The sequence below is a fragment of the Accipiter gentilis genome, chromosome 33 (assembly GCF_929443795.1).
Source record: "Accipiter gentilis chromosome 33, bAccGen1.1, whole genome shotgun sequence".
Lineage (NCBI taxonomy): Eukaryota > Metazoa > Chordata > Aves > Accipitriformes > Accipitridae > Astur > Astur gentilis.
Genome location: NC_064912.1, coordinates 13,505,016 through 13,525,209, shown reverse-complemented (window position 1 = coordinate 13,525,209; position 20,194 = coordinate 13,505,016). Strand labels below are relative to the sequence as shown.

Below are 20,194 nucleotides of genomic sequence, written 5' to 3'. Positions count from 1 at the left end.
TCCCCTGTGTGCCAAGCCCTGTTACTTAGTAGTAAATTACAGGTTATGTATTTCATGCCAGCTCTTCCCTCGATAACATTTGCCGCTTTTCTGCACGGACGATACAGGGTAAAATGTGTGAACTAATAAACTGAGGAACTGAAAGTGTGTCTCTGATTAAAAGACAAAGCCACGGGACTGCATTTCTTGGTACGTAGAAAATTAAAATGAAGAAGTAGCTTGATTAAAATCAGACACTGAAGATGCTTCTTTCCTAATACACTGTGGTAACTTGTAAAAAAAAAAAAAAAAGTTAGCTGCTGCAATAACTGGCTTTAAAGAAAAAATAAACACCAGGATGTCTTTGTTCCCGAAGACTAATTAGCAAGATTCTACAAGCACTTAGAAAGCGGCTAATCAAGCAGAGACACTTCACTACTGTAAAATCTGACTGCCCACTCAGCTCTTCCTTAAAACGGTGACAAGGGGCAGGTACAGTCAGTACCTGTGGCCATTTGCGTCTGTGTCAGACACGAACAAAAATAGATACCAAGCATCGTGTTATCATCTGCTGGAGAAACCCCAACAAACGAGTTGAAAAAGGCAAGGCTTGACTTATTTGTGCAAAAAGCCCCAGTCACAGGGACTGTGGGGCTGACGTTTCTGCGAGCCGCAGAGCAAAGTCTTCTCCTGCCAGGTGCTGAAGATGCCGTGGGAAGCGAGGGGACAGGGATTTGGGGGAGAATTCACCAGCAGTGGTGGATGGCAGCTTCCCAGTGCTGGGAAGTGGGATGGGGCTGAACCCCACGGACACGGTGATATCCAGCAAAAGCCTCCTCCCTCCCACCGCCGGGATTCATCTTGTCCTGTCCCGGCTCCGAGCAGCTCCTGCCTGGCTCCAGGAGGGGAAAACCCAGGGCAGCTCGGCTTGGGACACCGCAACAGAGCCGGTGCCCAAAGAGAGGGAAAGAGGTTTGTTTTCTCCTTCCTGGCTGTCAGCACGGTGAAACGCTGCTGCCGCGGATCCCTACGGATCCTAATCGAAATGGACAACCTTTGAGCTACCTGGACTTTGCAGACTTTGACTCCGGGGTCATTTCATAAACATGCTTGCAGAATTTGAGAACAAATCTCTCCTGGGCTGGATGGGATTGATCAATATTTCAGCCAGCAGTTGCTGAGCTGTGGCAAGGGGAAATGCGGTGCAGAGTGACAGACAGAAGACTGGATTTCCTTGCTGTCCAGGGCCGTCAGTCAGCCTCAGTCCTGATCCAGCTCCCCTTGAAGTCACCGCAAATTTTCCAGTATGCATAAATGAGATTTGGACCAGAGGCAGGGCTGAGTCCGAAAACACAATTTGCATTGAAATGCTGAAGAAGTCTGCTCTGATGAACAGGATTAGTTATGAAAGAGAAAAATATTTCATGCACAATATACCAAAAGTTAAAGAACTAAAATACTACACGGCAACCTCTAGTGTCCTTATTTAGGACCACATTCAGCTCTCATGTACTTTAAATATCAAGTGATATAATTCATCCAGTTCACTCCAGATTTATTCCTGATGTAAGTACGATCAAATCTGCCTGTCAGTCTCACTCGGGTAAACATTTCAGCAGGGATTTGGTAGGTAAGGATTTGAATGACCTTAAAAACCCCAAAATCTCATGGACGAGGTCTACAGAATATCTGATTATTACTTCCAGCAGCAAAGAAAACATTTCTTCTTCATGATGTAACGAGACAGCGCTCCTTGCAATTTCAAAATACGCCTATATAAGCTGAATTCTGGGATTACCAGCTTCAACCTTTCCAACCAGTTTATTCAGCTTAAGGTCGCCAGTAACACACCTTGCGCAGAACCAGCATTCTCCAGTGACTGGGAGAGTAACACGGCTTAAGCCAAGTGACAAAACATCGCGGCTGGGTTTGCACTTTGCCCAGCGACTGCTCAGTCAGGTTCCACACAGCACATTCCAGTGTGCCGAAGTGCTAATCCTGGAAGGCTTCTAGCATAGCAGCTACTGTATGCATATCTCACTTCTCTAGCTGCTCAGAGAAAACATTGCAATTTGATTTAATTGCTATGTTGACTTATAACAGTATGTTTATACTGGATGCCTGCCAGCTGAAATGCAACAGGTTTGCAAAATATATTTCCTCAAAACAGCATGATATGCAATGTAATAAGGAAAGCAATCTTCCACGGGCCCCGATTCGGAGGTTCATTTTGACTCCTCTGATTTGGAAGCAATGCTACCAATTCGGAAGAATTATACCAGCCTAATTGATATGATAATCAGGCCTGGAGGGTGCATTTCACAGGTACAACAGTCACACTGCAGCTTTGGAAAGGGAATATTACTGTAGGAAATGAAAGCGATTAACAGTTGTTTATATTATGGGGATTGTTTGGCTTATTTAATATCCCTATCAAAAGATGCATTATTTCTTGAGCAATCCTGAAAGGAAATCAAAGAGAAACTTAAAGAACGTTGCTAATCCTTTGTCGCTGTATGTATGACATTTAAAAGCCAGTAAAAAGCTTTCCTTTGCCACTCGAAACAAAAATATTATCTTCCCCATGACCTTGGCTGCTAGATTCCAGCCCAGCTAACAGTGTGGATGTCTTTGAGCCAAAAGATATGCCACAGGAACGTTACGGAAGGTTAAAGGTGAGTGTGCTTGTTTTATTTCGGCAGGGCACTAGCTTGGCGCTAGACTGTGACTACCAGCTCATTTTGTGGCTGGGGCTGGGATGGGTCGTGTCTCTTGAGGGCTGCAGGAACCAGGAGATGCTCCCACAGCATTTCTACGTTTCTACAACATTTCTACAGCAGCGAGTTTCAGGAGGCATAGCGGGGGCAAAAGGTACAAACAAGGCGATCGGGAGTGTTTGATCAGTTAATGAACGGGATTTCAGGAGACAATCGCCTGCGATTCAAGGAGACTGGATTTCATGACCCCAAAAGTCTCTTCTGGCCTGATATCACCCTGATGCTAATTGGTGTGACTTTAATAAAGACTTTAACTGCGAACTTCAGTTACTGAAAGAAACAGCCATGTGGCTCTTACCAATCCTGTACTGCGACTTATAAAAACAGAAGAAAGAAAGATGTTAAAAATATCAAGCAAAATCTAAAGCTGGAACAGAACTGGCTTTTATCTCAGTTTCAGTCAAAAGCGAGTTCACTAGATACACTAGTATTTCTTTGAATGGAACAAATAAACCTCAAAGATTTTATAATGAATACCCTTTCTACACATTTCTACAAAGCGGTCTATAAAACTGGGAATGAGAGATGTCATTCTTAAACACGTACCACAGGACACTTTTCTCACAACTCCTATAACAAAATGCCATTTTCTATTCGATCTTATTTGGCTTTTCCATAAGGAGCTGTAAAAACCTCTCTCAAAATCCTGGCACCAGCATATGCAATAGGAATCCTAACCCTGACTCTGCTGGAGCAGAATCTCCCCCTTCAAGAATAAAGCCTTGGAAGGAAAAAAATAGTGTGTTGGTTTTGTTGCTGAGCCAGCTATTTAACTCCACCAGCTAGCAGAAACAAAGGGAAACCAAACAAAACTATAAAGTGCATGTTCTTTTTGGACAAATACGCCAAAGCCCTTTGAAATTTATGGCTCTACACCATCCCTACCTGACTGATAAGTCATACAGAAAGCTGCAGCTGCAGATATCAGCGATCATGTAAATAAATTTTATTATGCTGTACAATACTAGTACAGTTATACACACTAATCATGGGAGAAGGGGAGGTTGTTATTTTTTTCCTGTCCCATATGGTAATAATTTTGTATGATTGAACTGTTATGAGCTAAATAAAACTACACATTAACTGTAAGATACATTGCAAATACATTAAATCTTCCCCGGAGTTTTAGCAAATACTCGCTTTTTCTATGATGCATTTGGAATTAGCAAAGGAATCTACACTGGGCCATAGGATTTATAAAGAGATTTGGCTTGCTCTGCATTACTTTATGGGCAATTATTTCAGAAATGAAGATGCAGAGTGACAAACAAATAAAATAATTGCAGCTGATCAGGCTTTATTTACCACTATCACATTTCCCTGACTGTTAAGCTTCCCTCCTCTCATTTGCTCCACTAGCCTGAATCAATGACCAGATGAAGAGTTGTCAGTTAATGTCAAACACTGAGCACAAAAGGTGCCAAAGGCAGATTCTGGTTTCCTCATTTCCAAATCCTGCCTGGGCCTTTCTGGAGCTGGCTTGCTCCCTGGATAAATTCAACGTGGAATTGGGAGGCTGGGAAAGGGCAGAGCAAGTCAGATGAATTCTGTAGGGTTTCAAGCAATTTGCCAGCGAGTACATTTTGCTGTGACTCCCCTGCAGAAGTCACTGCCAAAGGTCTGGAGACCTCCCCTCCTGCCCGCAGATGCCCGACCGCGTCAGGGAAGGGTTCACAGGTATTAATTCAGTTTGGAAGATACCGAGTACGGCAATGTATAGCAAAAACAGCTTTCCAGGTAGTTCAAATGAATTAAATCCAGGTAGAGACTGGTCTCGTGTCTACGTGTTACCCTACACGTACTTCACACCATTCAACTTTCAGCACTTCACATCCCAGACAGGGTGGGAAACTCTGGATTACCAGTTTTCCTTGGGATCAGGCCTGAAATCCTACTGATGCCAACTCTGTTCTCTAAAAAACAGTGGCTCGGTTCAGTCTGATATAGAGACGAAACTCATATTGCCCCCTCCAGCACCGAGAGATAAACTGAGGCCCCAGTTTTCACTTGCAGCTGGACACTCAGTACTATTTAACGTTCCTGTTACCTGGGGTTCATGAAGAAGGTTGCTTGTATGAAGAGGTTTATCAACTCAGGAGAAAGAAAAGCATAATTTCTGCTGCTTTGAAAGGCCATGGGGCTGATAACAGTCACAACTGAAACACACAGGATGCGCCGCATGGAGACATCCTGACCATCCACCAAGGGCTTCCTTCACCTCATCTCAGAAGTAGCCACCAAGATGACATTTTATGGTCCTCAAATTAAACTATTTAGAAAAAAATGTACTTTATACTGCCAGTCCTGATGACCAGAGATGTCTGGCCCTGACCTGTGAGCTCCCTATAGCCTCCTGCCCTGGGAAGGCACAGCCAGCTTTGAGAAGCCTGGATCAGAAGGGTACCCTGCAGAAAAGAGGGAGCACCAGAAACAGCCTGGAAGGTGCCTTCGGCCTGAAGAAGGTCCTACAAGAAGAAGTCTCATAGCTTTAAAGTCTGATTTTTTTTAATTATTTTTTTTTTAGTTCTAGGCTGCTTATTTCTGTATAAAGAAATGATGCTGCCAATCTCTCCAAGAACTTCATCAACAACAGTCCACAAGCTGGTGAAAGAGGCCAATGGGACCAGATGCCAAAGGAGCTCGGAAGATTTACGCTAGCAGAGCACCTGGCTCCCTGTTCACTGTTATCAGAATGAAGACAAATGCTCGCAAACATCCTTATTCAAAATCACTAATGTGTTCAGCGACGCTCAGCACAAACGCGGCAGCATTGCTACCGTAAGGTGTGGTGCCTGGGAACACGGCAGCTCTAACGCTGCTTTTTCCAGTAGCGTATGTAATGCAAAGAGCAGTGAGAAAATAGGGTGTTGCTGCCCTTCAAATCAAGCAAAGGGAGTGATTAAGACATCATCATTTTCTGTTATTGTTCTAGTGGATGGTAGTAATTGCTTCTACACAGGAATGTGGCTATACCCCTATTGTCATCCATCATCCTGCTGAGGCTGTGTACAGAACAGTAGAAACGGTAAACTTGTGATTTGACCTCATTAGCATTCCCAGAATTACAATGTCATACCAATGATAAAGATTGAGATTATCTGCATCTGAGCAAATGGAGAACAAACAAATCACACATTATGTAAAAAGCCAATAGCACAACCATGATTCTGCCAAATACTTAAAGGCTGCTCGAACCTGGTGAGTTCTTCATTTCGCATGTGGGACAAGACACAACTAAGAATTGTACCTATATGCATCAAACTTGCAGATATAGGGGATGGACCCATGCACGGATAATCTGATGATCTGAAGATGAGGGAGAGGGCAGAGAGAGGAAGGGAAGATGTTGGAGCAGATGCTCTCTGGTACCACCTTCCCTCTGACTTGTATTATCTGGGCTTCCTCTGACCTCTCTCAGGCAATCAATGATCCACTAGAAACAGGGAGAAATTTGCGTGCAATTTGGGAAATAACCCAGAAGCATTTGGCCTTTGCACGAATGCCTCGGACTCCCTGGAAGTTCATAGGATTTCCTTGTGATTCCCAGGACGAACACACAGCACGTAAGGAGGGTTCCTGCTCAAACTTGGGTTGAAAGCAAGTGGGACCAATTATTTGGCCCTTCTGGCAGTCAAGTAAGATCAAGTCAAATCTGTAGCTGTCTGAGGTCAGAAGAGCAAAATCTATAGTGAAACAGGGAATTTCTCAGTCTCCAGGCAGCAGCTTACCCCCTGAGCTGTGCTCCCCACTATCGCTGTAACACAATGCCAACACACATTCCAAACCACTCGTTCTCAGTTACTTTAGTCTTTTATGTACTGTCTTAGAGGAAATTAACTGAACTTCCCTACAGTGGGAACAAAAGAAGGAAATGAATTTATTATTCTGGTAGTACCCTTGACACAGATACTGAGTAGCTTCATTAAACATTTTGCAGCCCCAAGTGTCTTTGCTAAACCCTCTACAATAAGCACAGAGTCATTTTCTTTATTACAACACAAACATACAGGTCAGGATTCAGAACTCATTTACATCTGCTTTGTATCTGAATAACTTCCCTCATCTCAATGGGATCTAGGCAGGCACAAACCAAGGCTGCATCATCCCAGTCCTTCCCTTTCTAGATTCATTCCCTTGCAGTACCGCTCTCAGATAAACTTATTTTCATAGGAGTCAGCATAGCCACAGCCAAATGACTAATACGAACCTTTAATACAAACAACAATAAATCAACGGATTAAATATAATTTATCGGACAAATGCTATTTAGCTCTTTGCAAAGCTGTTCTGAACCATCTCTCTTGTCTGGCCATATTCCAGAGGAGCACTGACATGAGATAAAGCTCAGGCCTGCGGAGTAAGTTTACATAAGAAAGAAATGCCGAAAACATCCTGTATTTATGACGGGAGATTTCACAGAGATCAGAGTGAATAACATTCCTGAGAAGGCTGTAATGTATCTGAAGACTCCTCAGTACCTAGTATGAGCCTGGCAGGGCAAGGTTTCCACGGACCCTACATTCTACATTCAGCAGCAAGCCTAGGGAACCAGACACATTAACCTTGAGAGATACTACAGTAAACATTTAACGGCTTAGAAAATAGCAACAGGCTATTCCACCACAACTTCACTTTACGACACAGACTTTTTTTTACTTACTTCATCGGTTTGAACAATGCTTGTCCATAGTTCTGGAACGTCATGATCAGCTTCAGCTGGGTGCCTCCTGATTTCATCGCTGTGGGGAAAAAACAAAACCGCTTTAAAATGCTACATGTGGATCTACTTACATTCAGCTTCCTTGAAACAAAATCATGTATCTTTTGCTCTCTATTAGATTCAGCACTGCAGCATCTGAGCACCAAGCAGGGTAATCCGAACTGGACAAGAGATTATTCAGCGGGTGCAGAGTATCAGAGAGGGCTTTGAGCTGCCAACCAGGACTGAAAATGGATCATAGTCCCTGACATGTCTTTGTCTTCTTCAGCTGACCACTACGACCTCCATAAGCACCCTAACTGAGCAACGTGTATAGGAACAGACCATTGGAGTCTTGTTTTCTCTGTCTTCAATGACTTTTGGAGTTCCTTCTAACAAGGGACACGCACCGGGGAAGAGGATGGGGTGCTTTCGAAGACAACTGCAGCTGGGATGTACAGTCCAATGCGCAGCAGACATCGCCTTCATTAAAAGTATGAGCAGCTACTATAGCAATCTCAGCTCTCTGCTGCGATTGTTGCCGAGCAGTAGAGATACATAAATTCACCTCCTCTATGCACAACGGATATGTATCCAAGCCCATCCATTAACTTGAAGGGATCCCGAGGCGGTTCGTACAGGAGAGCAGAGCGGTGGGGAGCGGGTCACTGGTTCTGCTGGGAGAGGGCACATGGAGGCGGCAGGGACTGGGGTCCACACCGCACACCGAGGGCTGTCTTTGCTCAAACGTGAAATGCGCTCACTTGCCAGCTGAAGAGCTAATGGGAATTTAAGACTGACATTTATTCATACCAGTCGGAACAATTTGGACAGTATCATGTTAACAGCCAGATTATAGTGTTTCTAATGCCATTTTTTTTTTAATATAAGAATTCATAAAAACGCATTTCACTTGATGATAAGGCTACTTAAAAAAAGATAAATATATACTTTGGCAAACCGGCTGCATTTTTACCATCTCAATCAAAACTGCTCTGAATAAATGAAATGACCTATACCCTGATTCCTTAATTCACTTCTGTGTTTGGAGAGGCAGGCCATGGCAGTTGTGTCTGTATGGATGAGTCAGTCCTTTAAAAATGCTTCCTATGAATGATCAGATAATCAATCCCTTTCTTTACAGTTCTGACAAAACCTATGGCAACTGGAGAACTACATAATGTCAAGTTACCTTGCTCTGTAAATTTTGGCTTAGAGCTGCCCTTGTTCCACCTATATAGCTTGTACATTTTTTTCCTTTAACCAATGCCATTAGCTGCACATCCTTTTAATTACTCGTCTCTGTGCCTTATTACTGACAGGTCATCAGCTCTCTTTCAGCACTTGTAATCTATATTTTTGCAACAAAATGCTATGCAAATCTGGTCAGTGTAATTATACTTCCTCTAGAATAAAATCCCTCCTGCCTTGCTGTTTTGCTGACCCCAGCCTTCTCTTGCATTTCCAGTTTATCCCAAAGGAACAAATAAATAATTAGAAATTAAAGGGCATTAAATAACTTGTACTGAACAGGTAAAGCAGAAGCACATGGCTTTCACCCATATTAAACTCCCTCTCTTGTGCAGAACGTGTCAGTTGATCCGCACCTGAGGGAAGAAGGAGCAGTAGGCGTTTTTGTACCTAGCCCAGAGCCTGAAGGCAACGAGAAGCAGCAATCCTCCAGCCAAAAACCTACGTGTGCTGCCCTAGGACCATCACAGCCCAGCTACGCACTCTGGGAACACTCCTGGTTAGTCCGGACAGCAAAGAGGGAGCTGGATCTCCCGTGCCATGCCCAGGACCAGCCCCAACCACCTTCCGTGCCCAGCCGCTGCTGAAGGCGCAGGATTTGCCCAGCTCTTTAAGGCAGAACCTGAATTTGCACCCCTGTTTCTGTGGGCTGTCTCCATATAGATCAGTACTATCAGCCTCAGTACCAAGGGGCAGAATTGCCTCCCGTCTGTCAGACACAACTGCCCACCGACCTCAACACAGCTGCTTGCAGACTGCTCACACCAACCGAAGACAGAATGTTTTTTCTCTAAAATTGATGTAATTTATGGTTTTTCGTTCAATTCTGAGGAGCTCAGGACTTAGAGATTGGCTCCCTCTCCTCCATGAGACAGGTATGTCCAAAATATACTAAAGATCCTGTAAGCCCATGAGAGAAAAGAGAAAGATAGAGCCAATTTTGAGGTCCGGCTGGGAAGCCAAGCGTTTGGGAAATCACAGCAATGCAAAGAAAAAGAAGAAAGGATGTTCCAGCACGCTCTTTTTGAAGCACAAAGTTTCAGATACACTAAGAAGACTGCCTTCTCAGCAAATTGAAGCCACTCGACACATAATGATTTTGTTAGCAGCCGAACTCAACGACGAGTGTGTCATCACCAAGCAGGGAAAGGTATGCAGAAGATTAACAATTCAGAATAATTCTTCCATGAGACACAAAGGCCTGGTTTCCTGTCAGAAGGAATTGAGCTGAAGTAAGACAAAAGCATCACCCTGGTCTTTTTAGATCCATCTTATTGTATTGCCTTAATTGGTTGCAAAAGTAGCCTCGACTGAACACAAGTTTTGCTGGCATGTTGTCCCTCCACTGCTACTAGGAGTAAACTTTGGACCTCCCCAAAACAGACATTGGTGAGAACGGCGTCCCGTCGTGCCTTACGGCAGGGTGTGCTGGAAGCCACATGCATCGTGGCCAAAAACCCGTGCCAGAGCTCCACGTTGGCTTCCCCGCACATGATCCGGACTCGCACGCAGATATTCCCACTTTGGCTGCTCGTTCGGTGGCGCTGATGCGCTGGCCAGGCTGGAGGTGATTCAAAGCCACCCTCCAAGTCCAGACTAGACAGAGTCTAACATTGTAATCCCTGCAGAGAGGGAAACACCTGAGCTTAGACTGTCCTTTTGAACTCAGCAAGACCCTTCATGCATCTCTGATCTAAGCAGACTTGGGAGCAGTCCAGGGTGCCCAAATCTTGGGGGTGGCAATGCCAGAAAAGAGCAGATCTCATTGGAGATGACTCACTCAGACCTCTAGGTCAGATTATTTCCCCTGTCCTAACTTAGCGTTACATCTGCCTACTGCCTTCCCTCTCATTTTCCGAGCTGTATTCCTCCAGGAACTCCCTTTCCTGCTCAGACCTCAGTTAAACAAGTCCCTCTGGCCATTACGGCCAAACAGTAGAAGCCCCATCATCTTCCAGGAGCTTATCCCAAACAAACACTGTTTGCTCATCCGGACATGCCGTTGTGGCTTCACCTACTGCCCGCAGGAACATTTCTGAAGAAATTGTAATACCTAGAAGCAGCACATACAATTTTCCAAGACACTGGAGGATGGTACACCATCGCAATCTGTCACGTCTACGATCAGCAGGTTTAGGTATTTTTAAGAAGGCCTTGCAACGTAAAGCTGTTCTGACTCCAAGGGAACCACTAGTCACACTCTGAATTCACCTTTTTTTTTTTTTTTAAGATTTCTGAATATACTGTATCATCACAGGTCATGAACAGCTCTGTAAAAGACTTTATAAACCTGCTAGCTCCCAGCAGGTACCTCAAATCAAGTCTCATACAGTTCCTGGAGGTACTGGCATAGCGCTAAAAACAAATCCCAATACCATCATTACTTCTTATCCTCAGGCAACTCAAAGCCTCTCTTTTCCCCGCAAAGTAGTAGGAAATGGAAAGCAGCATTAACTTTTCTTGCTAACCCACTGCAACGGCTTTCGGATGTGATCAGAAATCTTCCTAACTTTAGGAGGCTTTGCAAAAAACCCCCTGAGATATCTTTTTGCTCGAGTGTCTGTGGGATTGGAGTCTTGTCCAAAGACTAGTGAAAGCGGTGGGATTCCTTCTGTTTTCTCAGACAGACCTTGGATCAACCCTCCAAAAATCCCCACTCCATTTACACCTATGAGCCTGTTGTCATGGCCACATGCCACGTCTGCTACTTCTCCACCTTGTCCCCTCGCCAATACAAGACCTGAATTCCCTTCCTGATCCACAGACACTATCCGATACAGAAGATGCACTACCTCATTTTAAAATGTATTTAACTGTGCAATGCTAATGCCTGAGAAGTGAGATCCAGTCAAAGCCTGGGATGCAGTTAACATCTGAAACAGAGGACGTTCGGATGCGTTTTGGACTCCTATTTATAGATCAAGCTTAAATCTAACATAAACGTGTTGATTGGCTTTAACAAGTAATACTCTGCCCCAGGCTAGAGACATGGCCCTGTACAAGCTGTAAAGAACATATTTCAAAACAAATTCAAGCCCTCATCATCTCTTAATCTGGTCTTGTTCAGCCAATTCTGCTAATTTTTTTTTCAAGGCCTTTCTCGGTTTAGTCAAGAGAGTAAAAGACTTCTGGAGGGGAAGAGATCTGTGAAACCATTCAGAGGCTTTGTTGTACATTTTAAGTCCCCTCCTTTCATCTGGAATTGTACATTAAATCAATCTGTTGACTCTTGGCAGAGTCATTGTTTTCTTATACAGTAGATCGATGGTGCTACATTTCATTGTGTTTTTCACACATTCTCAACAGCACTTTTTCCATTCCTTTGGATGAGATTTTTATAATTTCCTTTAGCACCAGAATTTATGTTCAATATTTAGCATCTTGCCTTTCTCTTTTCTTTTTTTTTTAACTGACTTGAAGCAGAGTCCACCTCAGTTAATTGCAGCATTTATTCACTGCTTGAGTAATCTTGTGCGCTTGCTTTCTAATTACTGCCTGTACAAACTGAAGGCATTGCAGGTTCAGAAATGAACTCAGTCAGGTAATATTTCCAAACCTTTCCAACCAGAGAATTTAAAGAATCAAAAAATAAAACCCAATGAAAGACAGGAATTACAAAAGCTTATTCTGCTCGCAGGCAATCCCACAGCACAGCTCCTCTGGACAGCAGTACAAGCAAGACCAAGACCACACTGCCTCTACAATGCACCATGCCATATTTGTTGTTAAACTGCTGACAGCGCTGCCACAATTATGCACAGACGCCTTGTAAATATGCAAGAAAATAGCTAACTATGGTTATTTATGCAGGCAATAAACAGTTATGAAAGGCAAAGGAAATGTGCAATTGCCTGTGCATGTGCTTCTTCTGAAAACTGGGTTTCAGTGCTCAGTGCAAAAGCAATTCTCTCTAGGCTCCTATTTGTGGCAAGAGGAAATTTTCAGCGAATTAAATCAAATTAAGAGCTATCCCTTTATGCTGAACAAAATGAATAGGAAATATATATATATATATATATATTGATGCAGGGCACAGAATACATCCTCAGCTCGAAAGCTCTGCGTAACCCTGTCCTTTTCAAGGCCAGCTCTAGGTGTCACTGTGGGAGCTGAATGTGATGCTCCTTCCCATCCATTGATTTGTTCCATTTAAACTTTAACATCAAGAAAATGTCACCTTGGTGCTCCCTGCTCTTGGGAATTGCTTCTGTCACCGTTTTCATTTTAAAATAACACTGCACGTTACAGAGTCGTGTGAGCAGTTCTGATAGATGGCGGGGGATCAATCTGGTCACCACTCTCCTCCATAAATAATGCAAAGCTGAGCAGAGAAATTACAATGTGGCTAAGAAAGCCATTTAGCTGCAGTTTGGATCTAATTACTGTAGGTATCGAGAGCTCGCACAGCAAATCACCTAATTCTATTAGAGCCAAAGCAAATCTGAACACTGGGAAGAAACTGGATAAAGCAATATCCCATTTCATCTAATGCATGTAAGCTTGGATATTTAATTGTCCTGCTTGCAAAAAGAAGCCTGAAGATTGGGCATTATGAAGGTTTCCATTTATTTGGTACTTCTAACCTGGCATCTTTGCAGCTGCCTTAAAAAAAGAAAACAAAAAGCAAAACAACAAAAATGGACCGTAAGGAAAAAACCCAGCGAAATTAGAAGATATGCGGGAATATGCAAAACAATGTAACAGCCCTATAAATGCCCTTTAGTCAAATATATTACTCTTTATTAATCATCTGACATGCTTTTGAATCCCTGCTGCTGCTCTGCAGTAAGCTGAAAACTGGCAGGTATTATTTTAAAACATATATTTTTAAGCACCCAAAGAATTTGCAACAACATAAAATAAGAGATGCTGCACTGTGTAATAAAAAAGAAAGTATATTAACAATATGCTCTTTCTTGCTTTGCAACCTGACAAAACTCCTGAATCCCCACAGAGGCAGGCAGTGGATGCTACCAGCAAAATTCAGATCCTGGCATCTCTACATTGGCAAAAGACCCCTTGCATTTCCATACGCTGGATTTTAGCCTGGGATTTATGTGTAGGAATCCTTCCCTCTCAGTTCCCACAGCGACCAATAGCAATACCAAATGGACCTCATGTTCTAGTTTATGGAAATTGTACTGAATCATTGATAGAAACCATGGCTCGGTGTTTTTGTTAGGGGCATAAGAGGCCCTACTGGGCTCTGAAGAGCCTTGTTCAAACATTAACAGAGAGACAATCCCATAGGAAATCGCTAATAACGATCGTAAATCTTCCTCTGTGGTCCCGTGGCCCTTTTCCCCCCTTGATCTGAAAGCTCTATCAAATTCGTAATTAATGGAAACCTCATGACACATCTATATGACACATTAGGTGAAATCATGGCCCCAGGGAGGTAAATGGCAAAACTTCCACTTACGTCACCAGGGTTAGGATTTCACTCCTATTTTTTATGATAACCATTTTGCAGCTAGGTTAACTGAAGCATAGAGAGGTTAAGCAACAAGCCCAGAAGCACAAGCGAAGATCAAGCCCAGAAGATCAAGTGAAGAGTGAGTAGTAAACTGTTACTTCTCAGTCCTACCTCCCTTTCTCTCCCACCAGCTTCTCTGTCCCTACATCAACCTTAACCATCCCACTGCTCTGCAGAAGTGACAGACTTCGTGGCTCGAACGCTGCCGAGTTTGCTGCAAACGCTGCTCTCCTCCTGCGCAGACAACGCGGCTGAGCTCTCAAGTGTTGAAGAGGGAAATGGAGATCGATACGCTTAGCAGCCAAGCAGTACAGAACACCGCTACGGCCAATGCATTTTGTGTAAACCTCAACAGATGAGCCAGGAGATGGTTTGCTTGAGCATCACCTCTGCACAGAGGTGGGGACAGCCTGGGCACTGCTGCTCTCTGCGGTTACAGCCTGCATCTTTTCCTCCTCCATGGGTGTGCTCAAAGAGCAACGTTAACGAATGTGTTATAAAGCGCTGGCTCAATCCCCATTCGCACGTGTCACTAATATTCCAGACACTGGTTGACGGGAGAGGTTAGGAAAGGTGAGGGCTATGTCAAGGAGAAAATCACCCGGGACACATCCATACAGTGTCCTCGTTACCCTCCCGCATGGACCAGAGGAGCACGGGCAGAGTTTGCTGCTACCTGCAGCGTCACATCTGAGCTAGAAAAGGGAAAATACATGGCTTAATTGTCAAACCTGAGCTCCTTAAGGAATCACTCTGATCCAGAGTTTGCGGGGCAGAAAACCCATCGCGGGTTAATAAACGAGCCCGTTCGTCACCTCTCATGAGCTAGGTGCCCACTGGACCCTTGAATCCAACATGTGGGATGGCACCTGGGTAACTGCAAACTGCTTTATTCAAAATCCTGCCCCAGCGGAGCTCAGAGCTGTGTGCCGAGTACAGCCAGCGGGCAGCTCCATCCATGGAGGTGAAGCATCCTGCATGTTACACCTACTCCATCCGGATCAGCTAAACCAGTCCGCTCTTGACGACAGAGGATCTCCCTTATTCCTGCTCAGCAGCCGCTCGCTGTGATTCACACGCTGGAAAATGTAAACCTTAGGGCTGCTCGTGCTATTCTTGCCCAGGCCGTTTCCTGCTGAAGCCAGGGGAATTTTTGCCTTGCAGGGTTAAAGACCTGCTGACCTCATCCCACAGTGCCAACACACCATCAGCGCTTTTCCAGAGCTCCTGCTATTTCATCCCTCTGAAACAGACTTAGCAACTTTGCGGTCAGCGCAAGCAACTTCATTTTCTGCGTGGCTGACGGAAACCGCCGGCCGTGCCGCGGCTCCCTACCTCTGCAAACCACGGGGTGTGCATTTGTTTAGCATCCCAGGCCTTTCGTTTGGGCTTGTGGTTTTTGTTTTGTTTTGTTTTTTCCCCTGCGCTGCTACGCAGCTAAATTCAAAGAGACGCACGTTGTCATTAAACAGCCCCGGAGAACAAGCCCTGAACTGTGTCACCTTGTTTAACCAGAGCCAAAGGTTGACACGGGCACGTACCCGTCGCGGATTTACAAGCAGAATAAACAGAGCTGAACTCTGCTCATCGGGAGCTTGGCTCGCCTGGAGCTCCCCGCGCGATGCCCGGGGAAGCTGCGGCTCCGCAGAGCCCCGCGGTGCCGGATCCTCCCGCAGCCATCGCTGCAGGGCTGCAGGTCAGCCGCCGCTCTCCTTCCTCGGGAAAACGAGCGCTGCCAGACACAACCTTCGAAATAATAATCGGCTAATCATGCAAATCTAGCTCCTGCGAGATGCTCTCTGCTTTTCGCCATCCTGTTTTTATCATCATATTTATTTTAAGTAACTGAATAGGGCACTTTCAGCCTGATCGTGACTATAAGATCTCTGAAATGAATGGGGTTTGTCTCGCTGGCAGACTTTTGCGATTATTCAGGTAATACAGAGCTGGCAGTATCTCTTTATGTTAAACAGGGAAAACGAGCACAGAAGTCAGGAAGCAATGTTGTAGGCACGCCAGAGAGAAGCCATGCAAAATATTAATATTCAAACAGCAATGAGATCCTGAACAATGAGCAAATAATGATAAAAAAATGATATATATCTGAACATACCAACACTGGTTATCTTTTGGGAGACCAGGTCTTGTAGCAAAGCCTCAATTGCAGGATTGTGTCTGGAATACAACTCGTACCGATTAATGCCAATGTGGAATTTTAACCAGTTTGGGTAGGAGTCTATGGAGGTTTCTCCAGTTGGCAAAAATTCTTCATTATCTTCGTTTTGCCTACCACCAAAAAAAAAAAAGAACAACACAAGAAAAACCCAAAAATGAGGAGAGAAAAATAATGTTACGGTTTGTAACAGGCATCAAGAAACAGGGCTTCAAAATGTGACAACTTGGAAAAGCAAAGCGCTACAGGGCTGGGAGAAGTCCCTGGTTTGTCCCCGCTGTACGCCAGGAGCCGGCTCCCACCTGGGGCCAAGGGGGAGATGGATTTTCACCTCCCCTCATCGCGCCTCACTGAACGCCCATGAAAGTCAGGAGCAAAATGCGGGGTGACACCACGGAGCATTAGCAGAGGCCCTTATATAGCAGAAACACAGAGCTGCAAGTTTGATTTTGTGTTTGAGTTGTGTTATGTTGCACACATCTTTTAAGAGTTTGACCCAAACGACAGCATCATCCCGAACCCTTATTTAACAGGGACCTCCAAGGGAAATGGAGAGCGCAGCGGTGACCTGACCTGTTCTACCAAACGCTCCCACTCTCTCTTCTTCTCTTTTTTAAAAAGAGAGAACGAGAAGAAACTGGATCACTCTGAACCGGTCGCTAAAAAATAACTCTGGAGGGTTTTGCCCCTTCCCTATTACAGCAAAGAACTGTTAAAATGACTTTTAACTCCTCAATTTCATGTTAGTTCTGTGAACTTTGGCTGCAGCCACTGAGGAAAATAGGTACAACAGGCAGCTGCATGGTGGACAGCAGCGATAACTTCACTCTTCACCTACTGCGTACACCATCACACTTCTTCCATCCAGAAGTCCTCTAGTTTTAGTCATCTCCAGATGTTCGTACATCCGTGACTCTTGTTTTTTCTCTGTTTTTTTTTCTCCCCCCCCCTCTCCTCTCAGAGAAACCAGAACTTTTGCAGGTTATTTCACTTCACAGTCAGTTTTGATTCTTAGATGGAAGGGGCCTGGACAATTCACGTGCTCGTGGGGCGGAAATCAGAAATATTTAGCCTCTCTTTCTAAAGGTTTAGCTCACGCTGGCTGCTCTGCGGCTTGACAGAGCTTTTGCACGGTACAATGCAGCTGTTTAAACATTACAATGTCAGTGTGTTTGGAAGAGGGTGCTGTTGTATTAGACTAAGCCTTTTGATTTTTCAGACGTTGAAATTTCTCAGCGTTTCTTACGAGCCAACAGGGCATACGATTCACAGAGGCAACTAGCTGCTTTGAAGGCTGGAGAGCAGTGGAGGTGCTAGGACCCTGGGAATTAATCGAGGCTGAAAAAAGTAGCACGGAGCAGATCCCGAAGGCAGAAATACCTGCTCGGATGAATGCCTTTGTGATACCAGACCTTGCTTGGGAGAAAAGTTCCATCTATTAACTGCCTGGTCCCACTGCTTAGCCCCCACACCTCCGAGGGGGAGACTGGGAAGGTACCGGAGAGGGAGGCTCTCCGCGCTCGCCCTTTCTTGCGCTGTTTTTCTGGGTAGCGTCTGCCTCTGGCTATGGCCGGAGAAGGGCTACCGGGGCTGGAGAAGGGCTACTGGGGCCGGAGAAGGGCTACCGGGGCCGGAGAAGGGATATCGGGGCCGGAGAAGAGATATCGGGGCTGGAGAAGGGATATCGGGGCCGGAGAAGGGGTATCGGGGCTGGAGAAGGGATATCAGGGCCGGAGAAGGGCTATCGGGGCTGGAGAAGGGCTATCGGGGCATACGGACCCTTTGGCCTGGCCTCAGTACCCCAGCCTTCTCCCGCTCCTGTGTTTATTCTGGATTTCCCGGCTTTTTTCGGAAGGAACGCAAGCGGTCAAGCCTGCGTAGGATTCCTCCTTTTTCCCGGTGCCCCCGAATCGCCCCGTTTAACCCCCCGCCCGCTCGAGCCAGCCTGTTCCATCGATTCCCGGGAACTCGACCCCACGCTCTAAGAGGGAAGGCAGGGACCGGGGCGGGGGTGGGTGGGAGAAGCCCCGGCCCACCTTTCCACACCGGGAGCAGCCCCCCAGCCCCCCGTTAAGGAACCGACCCGACCCGACCCGGTTACTCACCACTCGGGCTGCTCGGCCGCCCGGGGGTTGAACCTGATGTCGCTGTTGACATTGAAGAGGAGGTCGCCGTCGGCCAGCGGGGGCAGGGCGGCGCGGTAGAGCGGGTGCTGGAAGAGGGCGGCCAGCGGGGCGGCGGCGGCGGCGGTAGCGGCAGCGGGGGGCGGCGGGCGCGGAGCCCCGGGGGCGATCAACCGCCTCGGCCGCGCCGCCGCCGCCGCCTCCGCTCCCCCCCCCCCCTCCTCCTCCTCCTCCTCCTCCTCCTCCACCTCCTCCTCCTCCTCCTCCCGCCGCTTCCCGCGACTGCGAGGAGAGGTTGGAGGCCGGCTCGGCGCTGAAATCCTGCAGGATCCGCAGCGTGTGTTTGCTGGGCCAACGCGGGGCGGCGCGGGGAGGCGAAGCGGCGGGCGGCGGGCAGGAGCAGCCCGGCCGGCCCTCGGTCCCCCGCCGCTCCAGACGCGGGAGGAGGTCGATCATGATGTGCATGGTGCAGGCGACGAGGAACACCATCAGGATCAGGACCCGGAATTTACGGACCAGGAGCATTTTCATGGCCGGGGGGGGGGGGCGGTTAATAAATGAGCGGGGGAAGGGAGGGAGAAGCTTTCGTGGAAAAAGCCCGGACGGGCGTGGGGCTTCCAGCCCCCCCCCCCGGGGCTTTGGCTTGCTGCTTTCGGATCGGGAAGCGAGCGATCAAGTCAATAAAGTTATCTCCATAGGCGCCGAGAAACAAACAGGCTAAAAACAATAGGTCCTCATTTCTCAGTATCATCAAGAACTTAGGAGGGGGAGGGAAAAAAAAAAATAAAAAGGGGGGGGGGGGGGGAAATAATTAAAAAAGGAGCACCGGACCGAGCCTTTAAAATCAATAGGAAAACAATGCCGGCGGCACTGCAATATATAGAGCCATCTGTTCACGGTTTCTCTCTCTTTTTATTACAGGGATCACAACAAATAGGGGAAAACTGGTTCTTGGAGAGAAACCGGCATCAGACGCTAGCACTGATTAAATAAAATAATAATAATTAAAAAAAAAAAAAAAAAAAAAAACCAAAAAACAAACGGGGAGGAGGAAGGGGGAAGAATAATATTAAGAAAACCTGTACGGAAAGGCGACAGAAGAAAAAAAATCATCCATAATATTTGGCTGTGCTGGAAACGCTGACTCCCTTCCTTTGAATTTGACCAGTGATGCAGCAGAAGTGCTCTCCCGCTCGCTTTCGCTCCCTCTCTTCTCTGAGACTGTTTAAGAACATTGGCCGGAAAATAATTTTCTTAGAGCGGTTCCAGTTTCTTCATCCATCGCGTCCAGTGCTTGGGAGAGATTAATACCTTCAACTGAGATCAAGTCTGGGTGGCTGCTGTATCCGAGCTGGGCTTTTGCTTTGGCTTGGGTTGGTTTTTTTTGGCTGCAAAACTGTCTGATGGCACAACTGCAACATAAAGGTTAAATATGGCACAGAAAAAAAAAAAGGGGGGGGGGGGGGGGAGGAAGGATTAGAGGAAAGAAACTAATATAAATCAGTAGAGGTTCTTTTTAGCAAAGAGGTCCCGTCTTTGATCTCTGCTGGGTCCTTACAGATCTGCCTTTTAGAGAGAGGAAGGGAGAGAGAAAGGGGGAGAGAAGGGAAAAGGGGGGAGAGATCTTTGGCAGGTGCAGAGTGAAAACCTCTTTCAGCTACACTGAATTCTGGAGACTGGTTGGACTAGTAGCTCCGCAGCTCCAGCTTTCAGTGG

The 20,194-nt window shown here is 46.0% G+C and overlaps 1 protein-coding gene across 1 annotated transcript in view; it reads right to left on the bottom strand.

The window, feature by feature from the left end:
• Positions 1 to 19,236, bottom strand: part of FAM20C (FAM20C golgi associated secretory pathway kinase) — a 59,700-nt gene extending 40,464 nt beyond the window's left edge. The window contains 4 exon segments of the mRNA XM_049791324.1: positions 7,417 to 7,495; positions 16,296 to 16,468; positions 18,461 to 18,687; positions 18,689 to 19,236. Of these exon segments, the coding sequence (XP_049647281.1) occupies positions 7,417 to 7,495; positions 16,296 to 16,468; positions 18,461 to 18,687; positions 18,689 to 19,009 (800 nt within the window). The 5' untranslated portion in view covers positions 19,010 to 19,236.
• Between the last annotated feature and the right edge of the window lie 958 nt (positions 19,237 to 20,194).